This window comes from Rhincodon typus, chromosome 1 (assembly GCF_021869965.1).
Source record: "Rhincodon typus isolate 14 chromosome 1, sRhiTyp1.1, whole genome shotgun sequence".
Taxonomy (NCBI): domain Eukaryota; kingdom Metazoa; phylum Chordata; class Chondrichthyes; order Orectolobiformes; family Rhincodontidae; genus Rhincodon; species Rhincodon typus.
The window spans coordinates 26703946-26729827 of record NC_063332.1 but is presented as its reverse complement, the minus strand read 5'-3'; the positions used below and the strand labels follow the sequence as shown (position 1 = coordinate 26729827).

At 41.6% G+C, this 25882-nt stretch overlaps 1 protein-coding gene across 1 annotated transcript in view; it reads left to right on the top strand.

Annotated features, from left to right (window-relative positions):
• The window catches only part of atp5fa1 (ATP synthase F1 subunit alpha), a 28482-nt gene extending 3474 nt beyond the window's left edge, over positions 1–25008 (top strand). The window contains exons 2-12 of the mRNA XM_020513284.2: positions 140–218; positions 5913–6082; positions 6592–6765; positions 7248–7414; positions 7902–8050; positions 10933–11084; positions 15489–15713; positions 19731–19838; positions 20671–20815; positions 22256–22406; positions 24777–25008. Of these exons, the coding sequence (XP_020368873.1) occupies positions 140–218; positions 5913–6082; positions 6592–6765; positions 7248–7414; positions 7902–8050; positions 10933–11084; positions 15489–15713; positions 19731–19838; positions 20671–20815; positions 22256–22406; positions 24777–24858 (1602 nt within the window). The 3' untranslated portion in view covers positions 24859–25008. The remainder of the gene's footprint in view (positions 1–139; positions 219–5912; positions 6083–6591; positions 6766–7247; positions 7415–7901; positions 8051–10932; positions 11085–15488; positions 15714–19730; positions 19839–20670; positions 20816–22255; positions 22407–24776) is intronic.
• The last annotated feature ends 874 nt before the right edge of the window (positions 25009–25882 follow it).

Sequence of the window (25882 nt, the reverse complement as noted above, 5' to 3'; positions counted from 1 at the left end):
CCCAAAACGTCAGCCTTCCTGCTCCTCTGATGCCGCTTGGCCTGCTGTGTTCATCCAGCTCTACACCTTGTTATCTCAACTTTCTGATGTACTGGGTTATCTGGGGAAAGTGCATTTAAGTTTTGATTTGTTTTTGTAGGTGGCAAAGCATGCCCTTCCTGCAGCCTTTGTAGGCACCAAGGATCTTCACACTTCAAGAACATGGCTACAAAAGACAGGTCAGTTCTTAGAAAAGGATTTTGACTAATTTAGTATTTGTAGAGATTCATAGTCCACTGTTAATAGATGAAAAAAATTGTATGAGCAATAAACCATTCTCTTCTGACTTAAAGATAGTAGGAACTGCCGAAGCTGGAGAATCTGAGATAACAAGGTGTAGAGCTGGATGAATGCAGCAGGCCAAGCAGTATCAGAGGAGCAGGAAAGCTGACATTTTGGGTCTGGACCCATCTTCAGAAATGGGGGAGGGGAAGGGGATTCTGAAATAAATAGAGAGGGGGAGGCAGATGGAAGGTGGATAAAGGAGCAGATGGGTGGAGAGACGACAGACAGGTCAAGGAGGCAGGGATGGAGCTAGTAAAGGTAAGTGGAAGTGGGGAGTTAGGGAGGGGATAGGTCAGTCAAGGGAAGACTGACAGGTCAAGGAGGCGGGGATGAGGCTGGTAGGTAGGAGGTGGGCGTGGGGGTTGGTCAGTGAGGTGGGAAGAGCGGATAGATGGGAGAAAAGATGGACAGGTCAAGGAGGCGGGGATGAGCTGAGCTGTTTTTTGGGCCAAGGCCTCAATGTGGACTTGACAAGCTTCAAAATTTCCCCACTCCCGACCTCATCCCAAAACCAGCCCAGCTCGTCCCTGCCTCGACCTGTCCGTCTTTTTTTCCCACCTCACTGACCAACCCCCACCCCCACCCCAACCCCCACCTCCTACCTACCAGCCTCATCCCCGCTTCCTTGACCTGTCTGTCTTTCCTTGACTGACCAACCCCCATCCTAACTCCCCACCTACACTCACCTTTACTGACTCCATCCCCGCCTCCTTGACCTGTCCGTCTCCTATTCATCCGCCTCGCTCTCGCACGCTCTCTATTTATTTCAGAATCCCCTTTCCCTCCCTCATTTCTGAAGAAAGGTCCAGACCCGAAACGTCAGCTTTCCTGCTCCTCTGATGTTGCTTGGCCTGCTGTGTTCATCCAGCTCTACACCTTGTTATCTCTTCTGACTTAATATTGTATTTATATTCATTGACTGACTTCAGCCTTGTCACTAACTGAATGTAACAAAAACAGAAATTGTTGGAAAAACTCAGCATGTCTGGCAGCATCAATGGAAAGAAATCCAGAATTAAAAGGATCATTGGACTTGAAACGTTCAGAACTGTTCTAAAGCGTCACTGAATTCAAATCATTAAGGCTGATTTCTCACCACAGATGCTGCCAGACCAGAGTTTTTCCAGTAGCTTGTTTTTGTTTCTGATTTCCAGCATCCGCAGTTCTTCTGGTTTCTCATTAACCGAATGTTACTTTCATGTGAGAATGATGGGTTATTTCTCAGAATCACAAGTGTTACTGCATTAAAGTAGGCCATTTGGCTAAATGGGTTTGAACCAGCTGTGAGTATCATTATCTCCTGCCAATCTCCTTTTCTCCCTCCCCCCGCCTCATAATTGCCTTTCCCCCAGCTATAACTCTTGCCCTGCGGTATATACCTATCCCGTTCCATCGCTAAAGTAAATGTAACCAAATTGTGGTCACTATCACCAAAGTGCTCACCTACCTCCAAATCTAACATCTGGCCTGGTTCATTACCCAGTACCAAATCCAATGTGGCCTCGCCTCTTGTTGGCCTATCCACATACTGTGTCAGGAAACCCTCCTGCACACATTGGACAAAAACTGACCCATCTAAAGTACTCGAACTATAGCGTTTCCAGTCAGTATTTGGAAAGTTAAAGTCCCCCATAACAACTACCCTGTTACTTTCACTCCTATCCAGAATCATCTTTGCAATCTTTTCCTCAACATCTTAGAGGGTGTATGATAATTCCAAGGATGTTACCTAGACTAGAAAGTTTCAGTTACAAGTCAAAAAAAATAGTAGCTGTTTCCTTTAGAACAGAGGAGGTTGCAGGAAAACCTTGTATAATAAAATAGAGATCTAGATTAGGTACACAGGAACATCCTGCTCCCTGTTATTTAGGCATTTGTAAATGGGTAGCATAAACTTAGGGTAAGTAGGAGTTTACAGGAGAATTTCTTTTCCAGCAGAGGTGGTGGGGATCTGGAAGTTGCAGGAACACTTGAGTGACTGGAGGCTTGTGTCCAGTGGTGTATCATAGGGATCAGTGCTATACGTAAATGATAGAGAAGATGATGTGGAGATAAGTTTGCAGACGAAGTGAATATAGGCAAGTTGGCAGTGAGGAAGGTGGTCTGGGGTTACAGGAGCATATAGATGGATTGGTCAGATCAGTGACAGATGCAATTTAATCCTGATAAATGAGGTGATGCACTCTTGAACAACTAAGAAGACTCGATGAATGGCAAGACGTAAGGCTGCCTGGAGGAATAGAGGGACCCTGGGACGTCTGTCCACAGATCCCTGAAGGCAGCCGGACCGGTTAATAGGATGGCATGGGACATTTGCCTTTTATTGGTTTTGGCAATGAGATTATTAGAGCTGTACAAAACTTTGGTTTGGCAACAGCTGGAGTACAGTGTGCTGTTCTGGCCATGATTATAGAAAGGATGTGATTGCAGTGGAGAGATGCAGAGGAGATTCGCCAGAATGTTGCCTAGGATGGATTATTTTAGCTATCAAGTTACCTTCTTTTCAGTGAAGGTGGTTAACGGAACCTCATTTGGGGTATTTAGGATTATGAGGGGCATACGCTGGTTGGATAGAAAGCAAGTGTTTTCCTTAGTTAAAGGGTCAATAACAAATAGGAATAATTTTAAACTTGAAAGGCAGGAGGTTTAGAGGAAAAGAAATTTCAGTGTACGGAAGACATTGCCTGGGAGGTTTGTCTAGATGAGAAACCTGTAAGAGTATTTAAGTTTCATTAACTTTTCTTTGGAGCTCTAGAGAATTAGCCTAATTTACTTGGTCTTTCCTCAAAACAGTTTGTGTGATAGGATTACCCTGGTGAACCTCTTTTGCAAGTATATCCTTGAGACCAAAACTGTACACGATAGTCCAGTTACAATACATTATGGTGTTATACAATTGCAGCAAGACATCTTCTGTTTTCAGATCTTTCCCATAAAACGTAGAAGCAGAAGTAAACCAACCAGCCTATTGAGTCTTTTCCACCGTTCAAGATCACGGCTGAACTGATTATCCTCAACTTCACTTTCCTTCTTTTTGTAATAACCTCGATTCCCTTACTGACTAAAAATCTTTTATCTCGCTTGAATATACTGAACAATCTAGCTTCAGCCCTCTGTGTGGTAAAGAATTCTGCAGAATTCCTCCACGACCCCTGGTCCTAGACACTCATGCAAGGGGAGAAACAATTCCACGTGTACCCTTTCAAGTCCCCCAAGAACCTTTGTATGTTCCAGTAGGGTCTCGTCTTGTTCTTCAAAACTCCAATGAATACAGGCCCAATGTATTCTACCTCTCCACATAGGACCATACCCCCATATCCAAGATTGCTTTGTGAACCTTCTCTGGACTGTCTTCAACCTCAGTATGTTCCTTCTTAAATAAGAGGCCCAAATCTGTTCCGTATTCTAGCTGTGGTCTTACTAGTGTCTTGTGTTTTGAATAATTTTCAATTCTCGCTATCTTTACACTGTTTCCTTTGAAATAAAGGCCAGCATTCCATTTGGCTTCCCTAGTACTTGCTGAACTTGGTTCTTAGAGCTAAAGGGATCAAAGGATTTGGGGAGAAAGTGGAAACAGTACTGACTTGTATGATCAACCATTGTTATTGGATGCCAGAGCAGGCTCAAATGGCCTAGTTCTCCAATTTTTTTTTCTCTATATATCATTGGATCCTAGCTTTTTGTGATTTATGTATGTGGATTCCCAAATCCCTCGATCTGTAGCTGTCTGCAGAATTTCTTCACTTTCATAATATTCAGCTCCTCCATTCTTCCTGCCAAAGTGCATAACTTCTGCATTTTCCCATATTCTATTTGACGTTTTCATCCGCTGACTTAACCTGTCTGTTCCTCTAGATTTTTTAGTCATTGTTGCCACTTGCCTTACCACTTATTTTTGTGCTGTCTCCAAACATAGGCAAGTGAATCTATCACAGCTCATGCAAATCAGTAATACATATTGTAAATAATTATGCCTGTAACAGTGATCCCTGTCATTGTCCACTATTACAGGTTGTCATGCTGAAAATGTGGCCCATATTGTCTTCCATTAGTTAGACTCTTGTCTTCATTGGTTAGCCAATAGTCTGTTAGCATGTATAGAAGATCTCCAGCACGATGGTCTCTTGTTAAGTAGCCTAAGCATGGTCAAACACCTTCTGAAAATCCTAAATGTATTACATTCATTGCTACCCCACTAAACATCCTGCTTATTAGAATTCTTTGAAGAGATAATAAATTTGTCAGCAATGATTTTTCCCTTTGTGTAGAACAATATGACTTCACAATCATTGTATTTCTAGTGCTGTGCTGTAGCATCATTTAGGTGAATTCTAATGCAGCATTTGCCTTTCTTAATTGTTTGACCTGCACGCTAGTTTTTAGTGAACTAGGATGCCCTGGTCCTTTTGGCCACCAATATGTCTGAACCTCTCCCATTTAAGAAATATTCTTATTTATTTTAAGTGGATAACTTTACACTTGTATTCCATCGGCCATCTTGCTCACTCATTGTCTGTCCAATTCTGCTTAAAGCCTCCTGTGTCTTAATTTCTTACCTTGTTTTGTCATCAGCAACACTCAATCTTGTGCTTGGTCCCCACAGCTAAATCATTTATATAGATTGTGAACAGCACTGATCCTTGCAGTAACGTAGAGAATAACTGAGATGGCTAGTTGTTGGCTGCGTGTTCACAATGAATTATGTGACCACCTTTTGTGTTGTGTATTTCTAATATGTTAAAGCATAGACTGTATATTATGATATTATCATAACTAATTGGACTAATTTTATGCTTTTGTGAAATGTAAACATCTCTGACACAGCCACATTTTTGCCTAGGCCTTCCTCTAATTTGTGTTGCCAATTATTAATTTTTAGTTTACTACGACAGTATTAAGTGCCCTTGTTTTAAGAATACTAAAACCCATAGTGGCTTTAATCTTTAACTATTACACTTGCATTTGATGTGGCTTATCAGTAACCTGGTTATTTTTCTGAAATCTCATGCATTTTTACTATTGTGTAATAATATGTAGTTTATAATAAGTATCAGGATTATTGGTTTGTGCAGTTTCTGCTAAGCTGCTAGCTGCAGGAAGTCTTTGTTCAAGAATCCATAACCTGGGTTCAGATTGTTATGATACGTAGAATCCTAAAAATTTTCTGCATTGAAGGAGCCCATTTGAACCATTGACTCTGCCGTCTCTTGTAGCTAGAGAACTCCAACACTAAACTCGTGGCCCTGTATAATCCTGAAAATGAATCCGAAAGACAGATTGGAATATATATCCAGTTCTCTTGCTATTTCCTCTGGGAAAGATTGCGGATCTAAAACAGGTAGATGTTTCCCCCAATTTACTTCAGCCTATGATCTTTAAGTTGATGGTAGGAACTCACATCTTCTAGTAGTGACCTCCTAGCACCTATCATTGACTCCTGATGATCACACTTAAAAGGACTTGAAAGTGTTTCAATGTTAATTTTAAAAAAAATCTCATCAGACTTCTCAGCCTTCTCTGCTCAAAGTGCAAATAGCTTCAAATGAACATTATTGCCATATAACTACACCTCTAATACTTGCTATTAGGTACCGCTGAGGTTTCCTCCATTCTGGAAGAACGTATCATGGGAGCTGACACTTCTGCTGACCTGGAAGAGACAGGTCGTGTGCTGTCAATTGGTGATGGTATCGCTCGTGTGTATGGTCTCAGAAATGTACAGGCTGAAGAAATGGTTGAATTCTCCTCTGGTCTGAAGGTAACTAAAGTGCTTGTGACAAGTTAATAGTATACTGAACTTAATGAATGTGCATGTATACACGTAGAATCTTTACAGTTAAATTTGTGCAATGGCAGCTAAGCATCACTAATAACTGATATTTACTATTTAACTGATCATTCTGCCCTCTTGTGACCTCCACTACCTTTTTATAGATCTTATTGTCATAGGCTCCCTCATGATTCCCAGAAGATGTTGTGTTAACTGGTTTCCTGACAGTTATTGTAGAGGTGCCAGAAGAAATTTTAATGTTTGCCTTGGATAATTTAGCTGGTGTTTCTGCTCCTAGCGGTTAGATTTCTCTTAATTCGCGTGTGCGTGTGGAGGTAGTGTGACAACAATTTATCTCATGATGACCGCTTTGCTGAACTGTTTGCCAACACTTAATGTCTAGGATAAAGAATGGCCGCTACTGGAGAACTGGCAACAAGTAAAGAACAATACCCCAAGGGAAATCCATATCTTCTAACTCACTTGCTGTCTTTCAGGGAATGTCTCTGAACTTGGAACCTGACAATGTTGGTGTTGTCGTATTTGGTAATGACAAGCTAATCAAGGAAGGTGACATTGTGAAGAGAACTGGTGCCATTGTGGATGTTCCTGTAGGAGAGGAGCTGCTCGGACGTGTTGTAGATGCTCTGGGTAATACCATTGATGGAAAGGTAAGGAGCTTGCAGAAATTGTGCTGGTCGTGAATTTATCAGGCCTACGTAACTCTTGATAGTACTGGTCTGAACATTTACTTTTAACACTGTTATTTTTACTTCACTTTAAATGTAGGTAAAAATTTCACTTTACTGAAGATTACCTTGTGGTTGTATAGTAGAGAACTGGGTATTTTGGCCAAGTAGTTATAAATGTTTATGTTGCATTCAAGTCTCTTTTTGCCCCTCTTAATTCATTCCACATTGCTGTCTTTTGCTTTATCCTTGATGTTGATCAAGCATCAGTTTTTTTTTTTTTTGGGGGATTTGAGAGAGATTTCTAAAATTTGGACTCTGGGCTGTAAGGGGTCCAAAGACCATTTGGTAAAACTTAACCGGGCAATGTCGTTAGGGTGATCAAGCTAAATTACCATATCTCCTTTTTTTGGCTTGTCAGAGTTTGGGCATTCAAAGCACAACACTTTGCCTTTCTCTAACAGGGTCCACTTGGTGCTAAGAGCCGTAGACGTGTGGGACTGAAAGCCCCTGGTATTATTCCCAGGATCTCAGTGCGGGAACCTATGCAGACTGGCATTAAAGCAGTAGACAGTCTAGTGCCCATTGGCCGTGGGCAGCGAGAGCTTATCATTGGTGACAGACAGACTGGGTAAGAAAATAGTTCTAAAATTGTGGAAGTTTCGGTAAATTTAGGTTCTTCGATATAAATTAGGTACAACGTACCGTGGCCTGATTAGCTGTCTCAATGCTCTTTTGAAACACTTTTAATATTGTCTTGGCAAACATTGAATAAGTATTTCAAGAAAGAATGTGACCTGAATGGAACTTTGCTGGTATGGAGTGAAGCCTGCGAGTGTGGGTGCTCTTGGATGATGAGTCAATGCATCATTCCAGTGGGGATGAGCCTGCCTTGCTTGGCATTGCTGTATGAGAAGCTTGAAAAATCCTCCTCATACTGTTTTTCTCGTCTAATCTAGAGGCGTGGAAACCACTTCGTGTTCTTACTGTCTTGTCTGAGATGAATTAACTCCTTATGGGTTATTAATGTACTTGATGTTTATGTTCTGTATAGCTTGGCTATCAAAATTGTTCTGACTGAAATGACCTGTGTAATGTGTGTGTTTCTTGTGTTTCAGAAAAACTGGTATTGCTATTGACACCATCATTAATCAGAAGAGATTCAATGACGGCACTGATGAAAAGAAAAAGCTATACTGCATCTATGTTGCCATCGGTCAGAAAAGATCCACTGTGGCTCAGCTGGTGAAGAGACTGACAGATGCAGGTGGGAATTTATATTGAGTAGTTGATTTTTTGAAACGAGGATTTTGTACAGGTGGCACTGACTCTCTTGGGTTATTGAAGGAAATCATCAAGGATGGGAGTCTACACAGGGAGAGAGAAGAGAGGAGAATGAGCAGAGAAACAAAAGACCAGGGGTGGGAACTGAATATCTAAGGGTATTCAGTTTTTAAGATCGGGCAAAAAGGAAAAAGAGGTGGGGTAGTCCTGCTGGTTAAAGAGGAAACTGATGCAATAGTGAGGAAGGATATTGGCTCCGGTGAAGTAGAATCTATATGGTAGAGCTTGGAAGCATCGGGACAGAAAATGATGCTGGGGGTTTATGTACAGACCCCCAAATTTGTAATGTTGCAAAGGGCATTAAGCAGGAAAGTTTCCTGGATTAATGTGTTGAGAAAACAACTTGAATAGGCCATCCTAGATTGGGTATTGTGTAATCAGAAAGGAATAATTGATAGTCTAGTTGTGTGAGGCCCTGTGTGGGGAGGATTGACTATATATGATAAAAATTCTTCATTAAGATGCAGTGTGACAGTTGATTTTGAAACTGCAGTCCTGAATGTGAAGAAAAACTGATGGTGAGAGCTGGTCATGATAAATTAGGTCATTTTACTTAAAAAGGTTGATGGATAGGTAATGGCAAACATTTTAAAGAATGCTTGGATGAACTGCAATAATTATTTGTACCTGTCTGGCACAAAATTAAAACGTGAAGGGTGGCCCAACTGTGGCTAATGAAGGATAGTATTAAATCCAAGGAAGGGGCATACAAATTGGCCCAAAAAATGCAGCAGACCTGGGTATTGGAAGTAGTTCAGATTTCAGCTAGGGAAGACAAAGGGATAGATTTAAAAGGGGAAAGTTTGAGTACAAGAGAGCTTGTGGGGCATTCAAAATTATTGCAAAGCTTCTGTCGGTATATGAAAAGAAAATGACTAGTGAAGACAAATGTAGATCCCTTAGTTGGAAACAAGGCAATTTATGATAAAACTGAGAAATAACAACAAGAATAGGCCATTCAACCTCTTGAGCTTCTTCTGCTATTAAGTAAGATTATGGCTAATTGACATTCCTCGCATCATTTTCTTCCCCCTTTTTGCTATAACCTTTGATTTTCCTTAATTGGGAACAAAAGGACCAATTAAATACATATTTTGGTTCTGACTTCACAGCAGAGGATGCAAATAATATCCTGGAAATGTTGGGGAACATTAGGGTTAAATGAGGGAGAAACGGAAGGAAATCAGTATAAATTGGGAAATTGATGCCGTTAAGTCACTCAATCCCCAGGGACTAATACACTGGGATACAGTGTATTTAAGGAAGTGGCCCTAGAAATAGTGGGTGTGTGGGTTGTCTTTGAAGTTCTTTAGCCTTTGAAACAGTTCCTATTGATTGGAAGTTATCTAACGTAACCCAATTACTTAGGGTATAGAGAAAACAGTATTATTGTCCAGTTAGACTGACGTAGGGTAGTGGAGAAAATGCTAGAGTTTGTAATAAAAGGAAAACAGCAGAGCACTTGCGGGGTGGGGAGGGTGGAGTGACAGAAATCCATAGTGTGGATTTCAGGAAGGGAAATCCTGCTTTGCAAATCTGCTTGAATTTTTTGAGGCTGTAACAAATGGAGTTGATGAGGCAGAAGCAATGGGGTTTAATTGGATTTGGAAGGCTTTGATAAGGTCCCATTAAAAAGATAATGTTAAAATGCACAGGACTAGTGGTAGTGTCCAGACATGGATAAAGATCTCGTTCAAAGACTGGTAACAGCGCAAATAACTGGGTGTTTTTCCAAGTGGCAGGTGGTAAGTCGTGAGACAGTGCTGTGATCAATGTTCAGACCCCAGCAATTCACAATGTATATTAAAATCTTAATGAGGAAGCTAAATGTAGCATCCCCCGTTTAAAGATGACACAGCTGAATGGGAGGGAGCGCTATGAGGAGGATGCAGAGATGGTTAGGTGTGATTTTAGACAAGTTGACTAAGTGAGCAAATACATGGTAGATGAAGCATAATGTGGATAAATGTGAGGTCATCTACTTTGGTAGCAAAATCTAGAAAGATTATCTGAATGGTGATTAGATTGGGATAGGTGGAGGTGCGACAAGACCTGGGTGTCACTGCCAATAAGCAGGCAGTAAAGTAGCAATTGGTATGTTGGTCCTCATTGAGAGAATTGAGGTACAGAAGCAGTCTTGCTGCATTTGTGACAGGGCTTTGGTGAGTTGGAACTTGCAGTATTGTGTGCAGTTGTGGTCTCCTCTGAGGATGGATGTTTTGGCTATGGAGTGAGTACAGCAAGGTTTGCCAGTGATTCCTGGGGTGGTAAGACTGACATTTAAAGAAAGGTTGGATCGGTTAGGACTGTTCACTAGAGTTCAGATGAACAAAGGAGGATCTCATGGCCTGCAATGTTCTAACAGGGCTAGATGGGGTAAAAGTAGAAAGAATGCTCTTAATGACTGGGGAATTAAGAATCAGGGCTCACCAGTCTAATGTAGCATAAGCCATTTAAGGTTGAGATAAGGGGAAAAAATGTGGTGAACCCATGGAATTTTCTGCCACAAAGTGGTTGAGGCAAAACATTCTTTTCAAAGAGGAGTCAATTATTGGGAGTAAAAGGATCGAAAGATACAGGGAGAAACCACAAACCAGGTATTGAGTTGGATGATCAGCCAACGTAATAAACCTACTACTTTTTTTTGTGTTTCTATACAGCAGAATATAGGGATGAATTGGTTGAGGGTGGTTGTTATGGTTACAGGTAATTGAGTCATAAGCAATAGTTTCTGCACTATAAATCATTGTGGTGATTTTATCATGCACCTAATAATTCTACTTGTGTTTATGACTTATCTTCTAGATGCCATGAAATACACCATTGTGGTTTCTGCCACAGCCTCTGATGCTGCCCCACTGCAGTACCTGGCCCCATATTCTGGCTGCTCTATGGGAGAGTATTTCAGAGACAATGGCAAGCATGCACTGATTATCTATGATGATTTGTCCAAACAGGTCAGTGCTGTTTTGCTTTCCTGACTGATTTTTGAGCCATTTCTGTATTTGCTTAGTTGTGACTTATTGGCAGAAGGGCGTTTTATCAACATTTCCCTTTTTCACCAGGGTCCAGAAGCATGGAATAAGCTTAAATTGTTAAGAGTTGTAGTTATACAGCACGGAAACAAACCCTTTGGTCCAGTTCATCTGCGCTGACCAGATATACCAATCTGACCTAGTCCCATTTACCAGCATTTGGCCCATGTCCCTCTTAAACCCTTCCTATTCACTGGCCCATCCAGATGCCTTTTAAATGTTTTAAATATCACCTTCCTTGCCAGCTCGTTCCATAAACACACCGTCCTATGCATGACAGAAGTTCTGAGCTTTTTCTAGATCCCGGAATTATTATGGTGCAGAAGGAGCCCACTTGGCCTGCAGTACCTACACCTGCTCCATTATCTAATCCGGCTCTGTTGTGTAGTGCCAGATTCTTCGTCTTCGTCTTCGTCTTCGTCTGTAACCCTTAATCCACTTGACAATCAAGAACCTATCTATCTCAGTTTAAATGTACTCAATGACCTGGCCTCCGCAGCCTTCTGTGGCAGTGAATTCCATAGATTCACCACTCCATGGCTGAAGAAGTTTCTCCTTATCTCCGTTCTAAAAGGTCTTCCCTTTACTCTAAGGCTGTGTGGCCTTGGGTCCTAGTCTCTCCTACCGATGGAAGCATCTTCCCAACATCCATTCTGTCCAGGCCATTCAATATTCTAAGTTTCAATTAAATCCTCCCCTCATCCTTCTGAACTCCAATGAGTATAGTCCCAGAGTCCTCCAACGTTTCTCATTCCTGGACCATTCTTGTGAAGCTCCTATGAACCCGCTCCAGGGCCAGTACATCCTTCCTGAGATATGGGGCCCAAAACTGCGCACCATACTCCAAATGCGGCCTGACCAGGGCCTCTTAAAGCCTCAGTCGTACATCCCTTATTTGAGTCCTTGCAAAATGAAGGCCAACATTGCATTTGCCTTCCTGACTACTGACTCAACCTGCGAGTTTACCTTGAGAGAATCCTGGACTAGAACTCCCAAGCCTCTTTGCACTTCAGACTTCTGAATTTTCTCCCCATTTGGAAAATAGTCCATGCTTTTATTCTTCTTACCAAAGTACATGACCTCATACTTTGCCATGTTGTACTCCATCTGCAACTTCTTTGCCCACTCTCCTAACCTATCCAAATCCTTCTGCAACCTCCCGCCTCCTAAATACTATCTGTCCCTCCACCTATCTTTGTATCGTCTGCAAACTTAGCCAGAATGCCCACAGTTCCTTCATCTACATCATTAATGCACAAAGTGAAGAGTTGTGGTTCCAACACTGACCCTTGCGGAATACCACTTGTCACCGGCTGCCATCCTGAGAAAGACTCTCTTATCCCCACTCTGCTTTCTGCCAGGCAGCCAATCTCCTATCCATGCTATCACCTTACCTCCAACACCATGGGCCCTTATCTTACTTAGCAGCCTCCTGTGCAACTCCTCGTCAAAGGCCTTCTTGAAGTCCAAATAAATAACATCCATTGGCTCTCCTTGCTCTACCCTGCTCGTTACTTCCTCAAAGAATTCTAGCAGATTTGTTTGGCATGACCTCCCCTTGATGAAACCATGCTGACTTTGCCCTATTTTACCGTACACTTCCAAATATTCAGAAATCTCATCCTTTACAATGGACTCAAATCTTATCCACAACCGAAGTTAGGCTAATCAGCCTGTAATTTTCCGTCTTTTGCCTTACTCCCTTTTGAAACAGGGGTGTCATGTTAGCGATTTTTCTTTTGGACCCTTCCTGACTCGAGCGATTCCTGAAAGATCACCACTAACGCTTCCACCATCTCTTCAGCTATCTCCTTTAGAACTCTGGGGTGTAGTCCATCTGGTCCAGATGGTTTATCCACCTTCAGGTCAAATCCGTTTTACTAGCATCTTTGGCTTGGTGATGGCCACCATACTCAGCTCTGCCCCCGACTCTCTTGAATTTTTGGGAGATTACTCGTGTCTTCCACCGTGAAGACTGACGCGAAGTAATTATTCAGTTCCTCAGCCATTTCCTTGTTCCCCACTACTATCTCTCCAGCATTTTCCAGTGGTCCACTGTCCACTTTTGCCTCTCTTTTGCCCTTTTATATATCTACAGAAACTCTTACAGTTCTCCTTAATATTACTGGCTAGCTTACCCTCCTATTTAATCTTCTCCCTCACTTTTTTTTTTCTTTTTTTCTTTGTTGCTCTCTTGGTCTTTGTAAGCTTCCCAATCCTCTGGTTTCCCACTGCCCACTTCATGTTTCTAGACAGTGCGTTCCATACCCTGATAATTTGCAGTGTGAAAATGATTTTACTCTCATCACTCTTGCTTCGTTTACAGTCACTTTAAATCTGTGTCTCTCTCGTTTTTGTTTTGTTTTCAAGTGGAAACAGCTTTGCTGTCTCTACTGTATCCAGTCTACTCATGATTTTGAAAACATCAATCGGATCTCCTCAGCTGCCTTCTCTTCAGGGATAACAGTCCCAAAGTCGTCATAGCTGAACTTTCTCATACATGGAACCATTTGAGTAAATAGTTTCTGTACTCTGTCCAATGCATTCACACGCTTATTCTGTGGCCTCCAGAACTCTGCACAGTACTCCAGCTGAGGTCTGACAAGTGTTTTCTAGAAGTTCAACATTACCTCATTCTTGTACTTTATGCCCCCATTAATAAAGCTGAGTACTCACTATGCTTTACTTACTGTGTTCTTCACCTTCTTGCCACCTTCAGTGATCTGTGCACATATGCATCCAGGTCCCTGTGCTCCTGCTCCCCTATTAGAATTGTACTCCCTATTTGACTTGACTTTCGGTGTTTTCCAGACCATAGTGCATCACCTCACTTGTCAGTGTTGAACCTCATCTGCCACGTATCTGCCTGCTCCACTAACTTGTCAGTGTTATCTTGAAATAACAAGGTGTAGAGCTGGATGAACACAGCAGGCCGAGCAGGAAGGCTGACGTTTCGGGCCTAGACCCTTCTTCAGAAGAAAGGTCCAGGCCCGAAACGTCAGCCTTCATGCTCCTCTGATGCTGTTTGGCCTGCTGTGTTCATCCAGCTCTACATCTTGTTATCTCAGATTCTGCAGCATCTGCAGTTCCTGCTATCTCTGAAAGTGTTATCTTGAAGTTCTGCACAATCCTCATAGTTCACAATTCTTCCAAATTTAGTGTCATCTGCAAACTTGAAAGTTGTCCCCTCCCCCACACACATCCAGGTTATTAATATATCAGGCCTTAATGAAGGAAAGTTTCCAGTTTTCTGGCAAATCCTCAAAGTCAGGAAAATTAAAATATTATGGCAGGTGCCTCTGCAAATCCTACCCTCACTTATTTTGAAATCTTCAGATGCATCTCGTCCAGTTCCGGATGTTAGTTTCAAGTGCCAACAATCTAAGAATTCTTCCTTATTAATTTTTGATCCCTTCTAGTGATGGCTTTTTCCTCTGACTGACCTGGACAGCATTCTTCTCCTGTACAGACAGGTGCGAGGTATTCATTTAATACCTCAGCCATACTCCCTGCCTCCGTCTGTAAATCCCTTTTATTTTGGGTATCTAACCCTACTCCTCCTCCTAGCTACTCTTTCCTGTCCATATGCCTAAAGAAGACTTTGCGATCTCCCTTTGTTAGTTGCTATTGTTTTCTTATAGTTCGTCTTTTTGCTTTTCACCTGCCCCCGCCCTTCATTATTTTTGATTCTTATTCATATTTTCAGTCCCACACCTTTTTTTTTTCTTTCTAATGTTAGTTTCTACTTGCTTTTGTCATCCAGAGTACTCTGGATTTATTTGTCCTCCTGCCTTTTGCATTAGCACTGATACATCTTGACTGTACCCAAACCATTTGCTCCTTGAAGTGGCCCTTTTTTATTGCCAGATACTGATCTTCATGCCAATCTCTGTTTCAGTCACTCCTCAACGTGTTAGTTTGTTTTCTTCTGTCACAGGATGTGGGCATTGCTGGCAGGCCAGCATTGCTTTCTTTATCTGCTCCAGTCCATGTGCTGTAGGTAGACCTACAATGCTGTCATGAGGGATTTCCACAATTTCAACCCAGCAGCAGTGAAAGAATGGCAATATATTTCCTAGTTAGTTTTGGCCCTCTCCCCTTTTTTTTTGTTTAAAACAAAAAAATGAAAATTGAGCTGCTCGCTTTTGGGGTGCTTTTGAAAGGTGGTTGCTGAGGCTGATTGGGACCAGGCCTAGCCTATTAATGAAATTCATGGATAATTGCTTATTTAATCAAATCTTTAAAATCGTTACACATGCATAACATACTTTGCCCTGTTCCTTCTATTTAGGACTTATTTGAAGTGCAGTTAAATTTTTCTTTCAGGCTGTCGCCTACCGCCAGATGTCCCTGCTGCTACGTCGTCCCCCAGGTCGTGAAGCCTATCCTGGTGATGTATTTTACCTGCATTCACGTCTTTTGGAGAGAGCAGCCAAAATGAATGATAATTTCGGTGGTGGCTCCCTTACTGCTCTTCCCGTCATTGAGACCCAGGCTGGTGATGTGTCTGCTTACATTCCAACAAATGTCATCTCCATCACTGATGGTCAAGTGAGTTGCAAAAACCTATTCAGTTCTGTTTCACAAATATGGTTGAAAAGTGAGTCGTTTTATCCACAGTCTCCTTTTATCAAATGATTCAATCCGAAATCAACCATATCTTGGAGATAGTCAAGGGCATGGGTTGACACTTGGAACTGTGATATTGATGTGATCATAAGATGTAGTTGAGGGAGAGACAAGATTAACAACATAACTTTCCGGGATATAGGATCTTCAGGCAGGATAGTAGAGGATGCGGAAGTGGAGGTGGTGTCACACTAGTTAGTCAGTTACTGCAGTAAGGAGGAGGCATATCTTGGAAAGGTTGTCAAATGAGGCTTTTTGTGGAACTTCAGAATAAAAAGGGCCAGTCATACTGTTTAGTATATCATAGGCTCTCCCAAGTAGTCAGCAGGCAATTGAAGTGCAGATGTGCAGTTAACTTGCTATGGTGTGTGAAAAAATGTAATTATTTTAGGGCATTTCAACTACCTGAATTGGGATAATCAGTATAAAGAGTTAAGAGGAGGCAGAATTCTTGAAATGGAGGCTTCTTGTGTCAATGTGCAGATAGCCCGAGAAGGGATTGTGCAGTGCTGGATCTGCTCCTGGGTAATGAAGGCAGACAGTTGTTTGAGGTGATAGTGGGGGGGGAGCATTTTAGTGAGAGCAATCTCAACACCATACGTTTTAGGAAAGGGAGAAATACCCTAATCTGAAACGCCTTTTTATAAAATGCAAGGCAGATTTTAAAATCTGGCAGGATCAGGCCAAAATAGACTAGGAGCAGCCTCTTGAGAGTAAGTGTACAGCAGAACAGTAGGAGGCTTTCAAAAAGGTGTTTATGGACAGTACAGCCTTAACATGTTTTGCTTTATGGTGAAATGTTGGAACAAAAAGCTTGGAGATCCCTGGATGTTGAGGAATATTCTGGACTGGATAAAAAGGAAGAGAAACTTATAACAGGCACAAAGGGACCAAAACAATGGAGGCCCTAGAAGAGTTTGGAAAGTGTGGGGGGGGGGGTCTCAAAAAAGTAATTAGGTGAGCAAAGAGAGAGTGTAAAGAAACAAGACAGGCAAGATGAGAGAATCTCAAGATATTCTAGAATAACTAGGGAACAAGTAGGGCCTATTGGGAACCAAGGAGACAACCTTGGGTAGGCGATGGCCGAGTGGTGGTATTGTTAGACTGTTAATCCAAAACCCAGCTGGGGGACCCGGGTTCGAATCCCACCACAGCACATGGTGGAATTTGAATTTTAAAAAGTCTGGAATTAAGAATCTACTGATCACCGCAATGAATCCATTGTTGATTGTCGGAAAAACCCATCTGGTTCATGTCATTCAGGGGAGGAAATCTGCCGGCCTCACCTGGTGGCCTACATGTGACTCCAGACCCCCAGCAATGTGGTTGACTTTCAACTGCCCTCTGAAAAGGCCTAGCGAGCCACTCAGTTGTACAAATCGCCACAAAATCTCAAAGAAATGAAAATGGACGGATGACCTGGCATCTACCTAGGCACTGGAAAAGACGACAACGGGAACAACCCTGTCACCCCTGCGAAGTCCTCCTTGTTAACGTCTGGGGTTTGGGCCAACATTGGGAGAGCTGTCCCACAGACTAGTTAAGCAACAGCCTGACATTGTAAGGTATGATTCTGTGTGTATGACTATGTCCCAGCCGCCACCACCATCCCTGGATATGTCCTGTCCCAGCAGAGATGGTGGCACAGTGGTACACAGTCGGGAGGGAGTTGCTGTAGGAGTTCTCAACATTGACTCCAGACCCCATGAAGTCTCATGGCTTCAGATTAAACATGGGCAAGGAAATCTCCTGTTGATTACCACATACTGTCCTCCCTCAGCTGATGAATCAGTATAAGTTGAACACTTGGAGGAAGCGTGGAGGATGGCAACAGCACAAAATGTACTCTGGGTGGGGAATTTCAATGTCCACCACCAAATGGCTTGGCAGCAGTACTACTGATCGAGCTGTTAGTGTCCTAAAGGGCATAGCTGCTAGTCTGGGTCTGCGGCAGGTGGTGAGGGAACCAACGAGAGAAAAACATGCTTGACCGCATTCTTACCAATCTGCCAGCTGCAGTTGTATCTGTCCATGATGGTCACTCTTAGCGATACTATCGCACAGTCCTTGTGAAGACGAAATCCTGCCTTCACATTGAGAACAACCTCCATGTTGTTTGGCACTATCACTGCTAAATGGGACAGACTTTGCACGGATCGAGCAACTTAATACTGGGCTTCCATGGGGTGCTGTGGGCCATCAACAGCAACAGAATTGTACTCTCGCACAATCTGTAACCTCGCGGCCCGCATATTCCCCACTCAACCATTACCATCAATCCAGGGGATCAACCCTGGTTCAATGGAGAGTGCAGGAGGGTATGCCAGGAGCAGCACCAGGCATACCTGAAGGGGAGGTATCAACCTGGTGAAGCCACAAAAAGGACTACTTGCACGCCAAACTGCAGAAGCAGCCAGAGCTAAGCAATCCCACAACCAATGGATCAGATCTAAGCTCTGCAGTCCTGCCACATCCAGTCGTGAATGTTATTGAACAATTAAACAACTCACTGGAGGAGGAGGCTCCACAAATATCCCCATCCTCAATGATGGAAGAGCCCAGCACATCAGTTTAAAAGCTAAGGCTGAAGCATTCGCATCAATCTTCAGCAAGAAGTGCCGGGTGGATGATCCATCTCTGTCTCCTCCAGTAGTCCCCAGCATTACAAGTATCGGTCTTCAGCCGATTCGATTCACTCCATGTGATATCAAGAATTGGGTGTAGACACTGGATACTGCAGGAGGCAATAAATACCAAGCAGAGTAGAATAACATTGCTTCATTGGAGGCTCCACTGATGTCACCTAGCACAGTGACAAAACGTCTGAACAAAAACAAGCCAGCTCGGCGAGCAAGTCAACATCACGGCAAGTGACATTCACGCCACGTAAATGCCAGACTGTGACCATCACCAATAAGGGACACTCTAACTACTGCCCCTCAACATTCAATGGTGTTACCATCACTGAATCCCCCACTATCACCATCCTGGGAGTTACCATTGACTAGAAACTCAACTGGACTCACCACGTTAACACAGTGGCTACAAGAGCAGGCCAGAAGCTTGGAATACCGCGGTGAGTAACTCCTCTCTCGACTCCTCAAAGCCGTCCACCATCTACAAAGTACAAGTCAAGAGTGTGATGGAATACTCCCCACTTGCCTGGATGGGTGCAGCTGCAACAACACTTTAAGCTTGACACGGTCCAAGACAAAGCAGCCTTCTTGACTGGCACCACATCTACAAACATTCACTTCACCACTAATGCTCAGTACTGGCAGTATCTGTCATCTACAAGATGCACTATGGAAATTCACCAAAGCTGCTTAGATGGCATCTTCCAAACCTATGACCACCACCACTTGCAAGTTCCAATCCAAGCAACAAGTTTTCAATCGTGATATTCATTTAACAGAGCTATCCTTCAGTGTCGCTGGGTCAAACTGGACCTTGCACCATTATGGCATTCCACGTGCATCCACAGCACATTAAATGCAGTGATTCAAGAAGGCACTTGCCACTACTTCTCAAGAATGATTTGAGTTTGGAAAATAATGCTAGCCCAGGTAGTGATGTCCACGTCCCAACTGATCACTTTTCAGTGATATCTTGTAAATAAAAAGGTGAGACTTCTGTTTGGTTTACAGTAAACAGTGTAGGGTTTACACTTGACTTTTGGAGTGTATGGATTGCTGGGAGACACCAGAGATAAATGCATCAAAATTTTAATGGTACAAAAGCACATGAGTATTGATTGGAGGGTTTTATTGCTCTGATCTCTAGTGTATCTAATTGTGCTTTTTCATGCTGTAAAACTAATGTTGATGTGACATGGGATTTGATGTGTATCCTTTGTAAGCAGTGCTGCTTTGTCATGCTTTTAAATACTTATTCTGATGTCATGTTGGCTTTCATGTAAGTCCTTTTATTCCCCCTTAGATCTTTTTGGAAACTGAACTGTTCTATAAAGGTATTCGCCCAGCTATCAATGTGGGTTTGTCCGTGTCACGTGTTGGATCTGCTGCCCAAACCAAAGCCATGAAACAGGTATTCAATACAAAGATTTCATTTGCTCTTTAATTGAATGGCAAATAGTTCAGCATTGTTACTAGGACTTCATTGATCTATATCCAGTTCAGTCTGCTTTTTTTCAACTGTGATTTATCAATTTTGCAAAATAAACAAGACCTGCCTATTGATTAAATTTTACTGAAGCAGAAGGATTGCTTGTTGAACAACACTAAATGTCAAAAAGCAGTCAAAGACATTAAGTTCCAACTCCATTTGTTTATTGAACGAAACCAAGAGATGCAGACAGACGTACAGAAAGACCTTTGCATCTGTATGCCTAGCTGTAAGTATGCTGCAACATTTGTCACTTATTCATGGGGTCTGGGCTTTGCTGGCTTGGCCAGTGTTTATTGCCAATTCCTAATTGCCCTTGAAGGTGTAGTGAGCTGCTACCTTTGAACTGCTCCCTGGCAGGTATCTGTGTTCACAGTGCAGACAGGAAGTTCTAGGATTTTGATCTAGCAGTAGTAATGCAGTTTAAAGTCAGGGTGGTGGTGCTCCTTTGCATCTTCTTGATTGATAAGAGAACCCGTGTTTCAAACAACTGTCTACTGTTCATGCCAGAAGTGTGCCGGGTGGACAGTTAGCAAGGATAGATTTACTTTGACTTAAAATCCTTCTTCTCCATCCAATTTCATCTAGATTTGCTAACCTGACAATTGACCTGAAATTTGTGAATGGCCACTTGTGTTGGAAAAAGAGGATAATGTTTATGGAGCCGTTGCTGCATACAATGTTTGGATTATGTTCTTTTGAGAAGTGTAATGAAGCACCTGTAATTTTGATTCTTGGTCTTTGTTGTTCACAGGTGGCTGGTACCATGAAGCTGGAGTTGGCTCAGTACCGTGAGGTTGCAGCTTTTGCCCAGTTTGGCTCTGACTTGGATGCAGCCACGCAACAACTTTTGAATCGTGGTGTTCGTTTAACAGAGTTGCTCAAACAAGGACAATATGGTGAGTGTATCACTGTACTCTGAGAGACTTGCATTTATATAGTGTCTTCTGTGATCGTTGAGCATTCAGTTGTACTGTCAAACTAACAAAGCTAGTTTGAAGGGAACACGATCACATTCCATGTAAGGAGGATAGCTAAATTTCTCATTTTATTTTTCTTGTTCTGCCATTAGGGACACTGGTATGGTGCACCATATTAGCTCCACTGTTATAGCGTCAAATAGCTTCAATTACATTATCTGCATATCCTAGATGTACTTAAATTCTGGATGATTGTTATCACCACCCATAAAGCAAGAATCCAAACAGTTGCACCAAAAAGTACTCAGCTATTAATTCATTCTGTTGGGCACTTATCAGGATGTACCTTAGTATAAGGTCATGTTTCCTTTTGCTAATTTTTAAAATTCAAGAGGAACATGTCAACACATGAAATACAAAGCAAGCTATCTTGGAATTATGGAAAAAAAGCAAATTTTGTAGGCAGATATTGTGGGATTTTGCCACTGGAAAGGTTTTTGATCATGGGAAAGTGGTTTAGCTTTTTGATTGGGGATAATCCTGACCTCAGATTTGTGGCATAAATGTTACTTGTCACCTATTAGCCTAAAACTGAATGTTGCCAAGATCTTACTCCTCGCAGCAGGAACAACTTTATTATCTGACAAGTTGCAAATTGATTTGAACACTGCAATTATCAGGAAACCTCCCCATTTCTGACCTTTTATGATGGAAGGAAGTTTATTGATGAAGCGGCTGAAGGTAATTGGGTCTCTGATACTACTCCTGAGGAACTGCTGCAGCGTTGTCCTTCTGAAGTGATTGTCCATGCAATCATCATCATCCTTTGTTCTAGGTCTAACTTAAGTTAATAGGAAAATTTTCTGCTTAGTTTCCATTGCTTCAAATTTCATTAGGATGACTTAATACCACAAATGTTGCCTTGAGGTCAAGGGGAGTGACTGACTTCTGGAATTCTGTTCTTTTGTTGTTTAAAACGGAATATTATGGTCTGGAGCAGAATGATGTTGGTAGAATGTAAATTAACCGTCAATGATGAGGTTATTAATGTGTAAGTACCACTTGGTGACACTGCCTTTGCCTTCCATTAGTCTGATGATAAAAATTGGCTGGGTTAGATTTGTCCTGCCTTTTTTGACCAGGATGTACCTGGGCAGTTTTCCACTTTAGCAGGTAGATACCAGTGTAGATGTACTGGAATACTATAGCTAGTTCTGAAGCACACATCTTTGGCACTACAGCCAAGATACAGTTGGTGCCCACAGCCTGGATACAGTGAAGAAATGTCTGAAAACTGAATCTGTTATGTTTTGGATCTCTGAAGGAGGCAGATGGATGATCTGATTGAAGATGGGTGCAAATGCTTCACTTGTTTGATGCCAATACGTGTTGCAAACTAACTCCTGTATTAACTTCCAGTTCCCATGGCTATCGAAGAACAGGTTGCGGTAATTTATGCTGGTGTTAGAGGCCACTTGGATAAAATGGAGCCTACCAAGATCACAAAGTTTGAACCTGCTTTCTTGGCCCACGTGAAAAGTCAGCACCAGGATGTCCTGGAAACAATTAGGTAAGGAGGTCATCTGAATGTTTGTGTTGCCATTCTGAGAAAACTTCAACTTCACATCTTTTTTGCAATATTTTATCATTTTGGAACATAGCTTGAAAGACTGTTACAATCAAAGGAAAGAAAATCCTGGGAATGGTAAATATGATTTTAAAAAGGGCCTTTAAAACTTCTAAAGATCTTGTAAACGTAGTTTTATACTTTGAATTTACCCTTTTTAGAAATACACCTTTGTCCTTGAGTCCTATATTGACTACCATCGTATTGCATGTCAAAGCTCAGTGGGTCTCTTGTGCCCACTTAACCTTCCTTGCTATTCTGAAACCAGTCAGAAAAATGTTTGATCTACTGAGCAAAGCAGCATCATCTCCATCATTAGAGGTTTACAGAATGGGAGTGATTAGAAGTATTCAAAATGAAAGAACTAAAAGGGACAATGATGCAAAGTGAAAGATGATAATGAAGAAATTTAAAAAAAAAAAAAAATTGCCTGGAGGAGCTATAAGTCTCAGCAGAATTATTGCTAACAGTTACTGTCTGTAAAATGGGAGCAGTAGTTGATGGTCTGAATGGTCAAGAATAATTTCCTTTTCAGAAAGGAGGGGAAAGGAAAAAGAGGTGGCATAGCTGTTTAAAGAGTAATATTAGCACACCAGCAAGAAATTATCTATCTTTGGAAGATTGAGGTATGGAATCAGTTTGGGTGGAGATGATAAACAAACAACTGAAAGATATGACTAGTGGAAAAGATTAAAACATTCTTCCCAGTGTTGTTACTCCCAAAATGTAGCTGCACTGTAAATCATAACATTGATAAAGAAATAATGGGAACTTGTTAGATTCTGCAATAATTGTGGACAAATTTAATTTTATCGCAAGGTTGGCTTGGCCAATGCTGTGCTGGCACATGAGTTCATAATGTATTAAGGACTATTTCTTAGATCAGAAACTAAGCTTGGAACAGGCTATTTTAGACCTAGTATTTAAATAACAGTATTAATGGAATGGATTCAGAATCCATTCCATGTTATCACACCTACCTAGATTTTTCACTTTGAATTTGAAGGTCAGCACTGTGGGTCTGAAACTAGTCCTTAAACATAATTTGTTTTCATACCATATGTCTTTATATTGGTGGAAATAGACTGGAAAATGGGCTAAAAGGTGTGACAGCTGAAAAGCTGCAGATTTATGGAAATTTCAGAAATCAAAAAATCATTAAAGCATGGCACTGGGGAGGTTTTTTGCTAACTAAAGAATTTGAGAATAGTATCATTGATGCAAAAGACACCATGCCACCTTCATAGACGCAATGCATACCAAACACACAGGGTGCGAAAGAAAGGATAAAATCTAAAACAATTAGACATAAAGGCTGATCAGTCCCCTAGACTTAACCTGCATCTTCATTTAAAGGAAGTGGCTGCAGGGATAGTGGTTACATCAGTTGTAATTGTATTAAATTCCTTAGGGATTGGAAAGGGGAAGTGGAAATTGGGAAACTGTAGGCCAATTAATCTTGCATCCACCACTTAGGAAAAATGCTAGAGTATTATTAAGGTGGTAATACGTAGAAAATCACAATATAAACTGGAAGAATCAACATAGTTTTGCAAAGGGGAATTTGTTTGGTAAATATTACATTTTTATGGAGTAACTGACATGGATGCAGAGGAGCTTTTAAATGTCATGTCATGTCATGTACTTGGATTTCCATAAGATATTTGAGGTGCAACTGAAGGTCTCTGCACAAAAGAAGAGCTTTTGGTGTTTTTAGACCTGTTTATACACTGTTCAGACTGGTTCTCCAGGAACCTTAATTTTGAGCCTTGTGGAAAGTCTGTTTCATTTTAATCACTTTGTTTAGTCAACTGGGGCAGGGGATATCTTGGTTTGGATGCCTTTCCCCTTCATGGAAATTTGTCTATTCTTTATCTTAATCATGTCCTCTTAAAATCAATCCAGAATTAGATTCCAATCTTAAAAAAAGTTTTCAACTCGCTGAAATTGGCTTTCCTTTGAGTATTAGACTTGTAGTTTCAGTCAAGAGCATAATGTATCTTTTCTTTGATTATATTTGTTTTTTGTTTGTTTCTTGACCCCTTTGTTTACATCATGTAGTTCATGTGCTCTGATACTTTCAATCAATAGTACTATTTCTTTTCTTGGGAACTTGTTTCAAGAACACAATCGTCCCCTTTCGATACAGATTTGTTAATGTCACTAAATCACAATCCTTGAACCTGCAACTTAACCATATTTACTATGCTGCATGAATTTATAAACAGGCAGTTGAAGCTTGTCTTGGATTTTTCTGTCTGAGTTTGTCTGGACCTTCTTAATTCTAAATCATATTTGAATCTCTTTTTACAGGGCTGAGGGACAAATAAATAATGAAATGGAAGCCAAGCTAAAGAAGATTGTAGTGGACTTCTTGTCCACCTTTGAGGCATAAGCTCATTTCCATGTCCATCAATCTATCCTTGTTGATGTTTGGTTGAGTGCTCTGGTTCCTCATCACGTGAACTGTTCAAATAAATTTATGCTTTTGTTTAAAATGTACAGGAGGTTTTTGCTTCAGAATAAAATATTCCAGTGTATGTAATGAGTTTGTTTTTCTCTACTTGTAATTAACATGCAAAAAAGGAAGTTGCTGCTGATGAATGTGGCATGATCAGGGCCAATCATTTTTCCACTAAACCCTTTTTTCCTAATTTGAATGTTTGAGCCAATAGCAGTAATCTTTCAGTCATTACTTGGATTAAAGAACTGAATGCAAACTTGATTTCATATTTGGCACAGGAATCATGAGGGAAAAATAAATCGCAAAGCTAAGCATATTCAATGGTTGTTTCCCTTGATAATGAATTCAGAAAAAAAACATGATTCTTTTAACATGGATCCCAGAGAGCTTCATGGAAACATGATCAGGCAAATCAGGGATAGCAATGACCTAGTGGTATTAATAGCTAGAAAGACTATAAAAGCATTGTGAACTGTCAGAAATTTCCTTCCCTGAAGGACATTAGCCATCCTCACCTGGTTTTTGCCTTCATCTGACTCCAGACACTCCGTAATGTGGTTGATTCTCAACTGCCTTCAGAAATGGCCTAGCAAGCCACTCGGTTGCAGAAGAGACCATGGCAGAATCAGCCCTGTCAACCCTGCAGAGTCCTCCTTACTAACATCTGGAGGCTAGTGTCAAAATTGGGACGGCTGTCTCAGAGACTAGCAACAGCCTGACATAGGAATCATATCTTACACTGTCCCAGACACCACCATACCCATCCCTGGATATGTCCTGGAGACAGTAAGGACCACAGATGCTGGAAGCCAGAGTCCATAGATGAGAAGCTGGAAAAGCACGGCAAGTCGGCCAGCATTTGAGCAGCAGGAAAGTTAACGTTTCAGGCTTGAAACCCTTTCGTCAGGACTGGGAAGGAAGAGGTGGGGTGGGGGTGGGGAATGGCTAGAAGTAG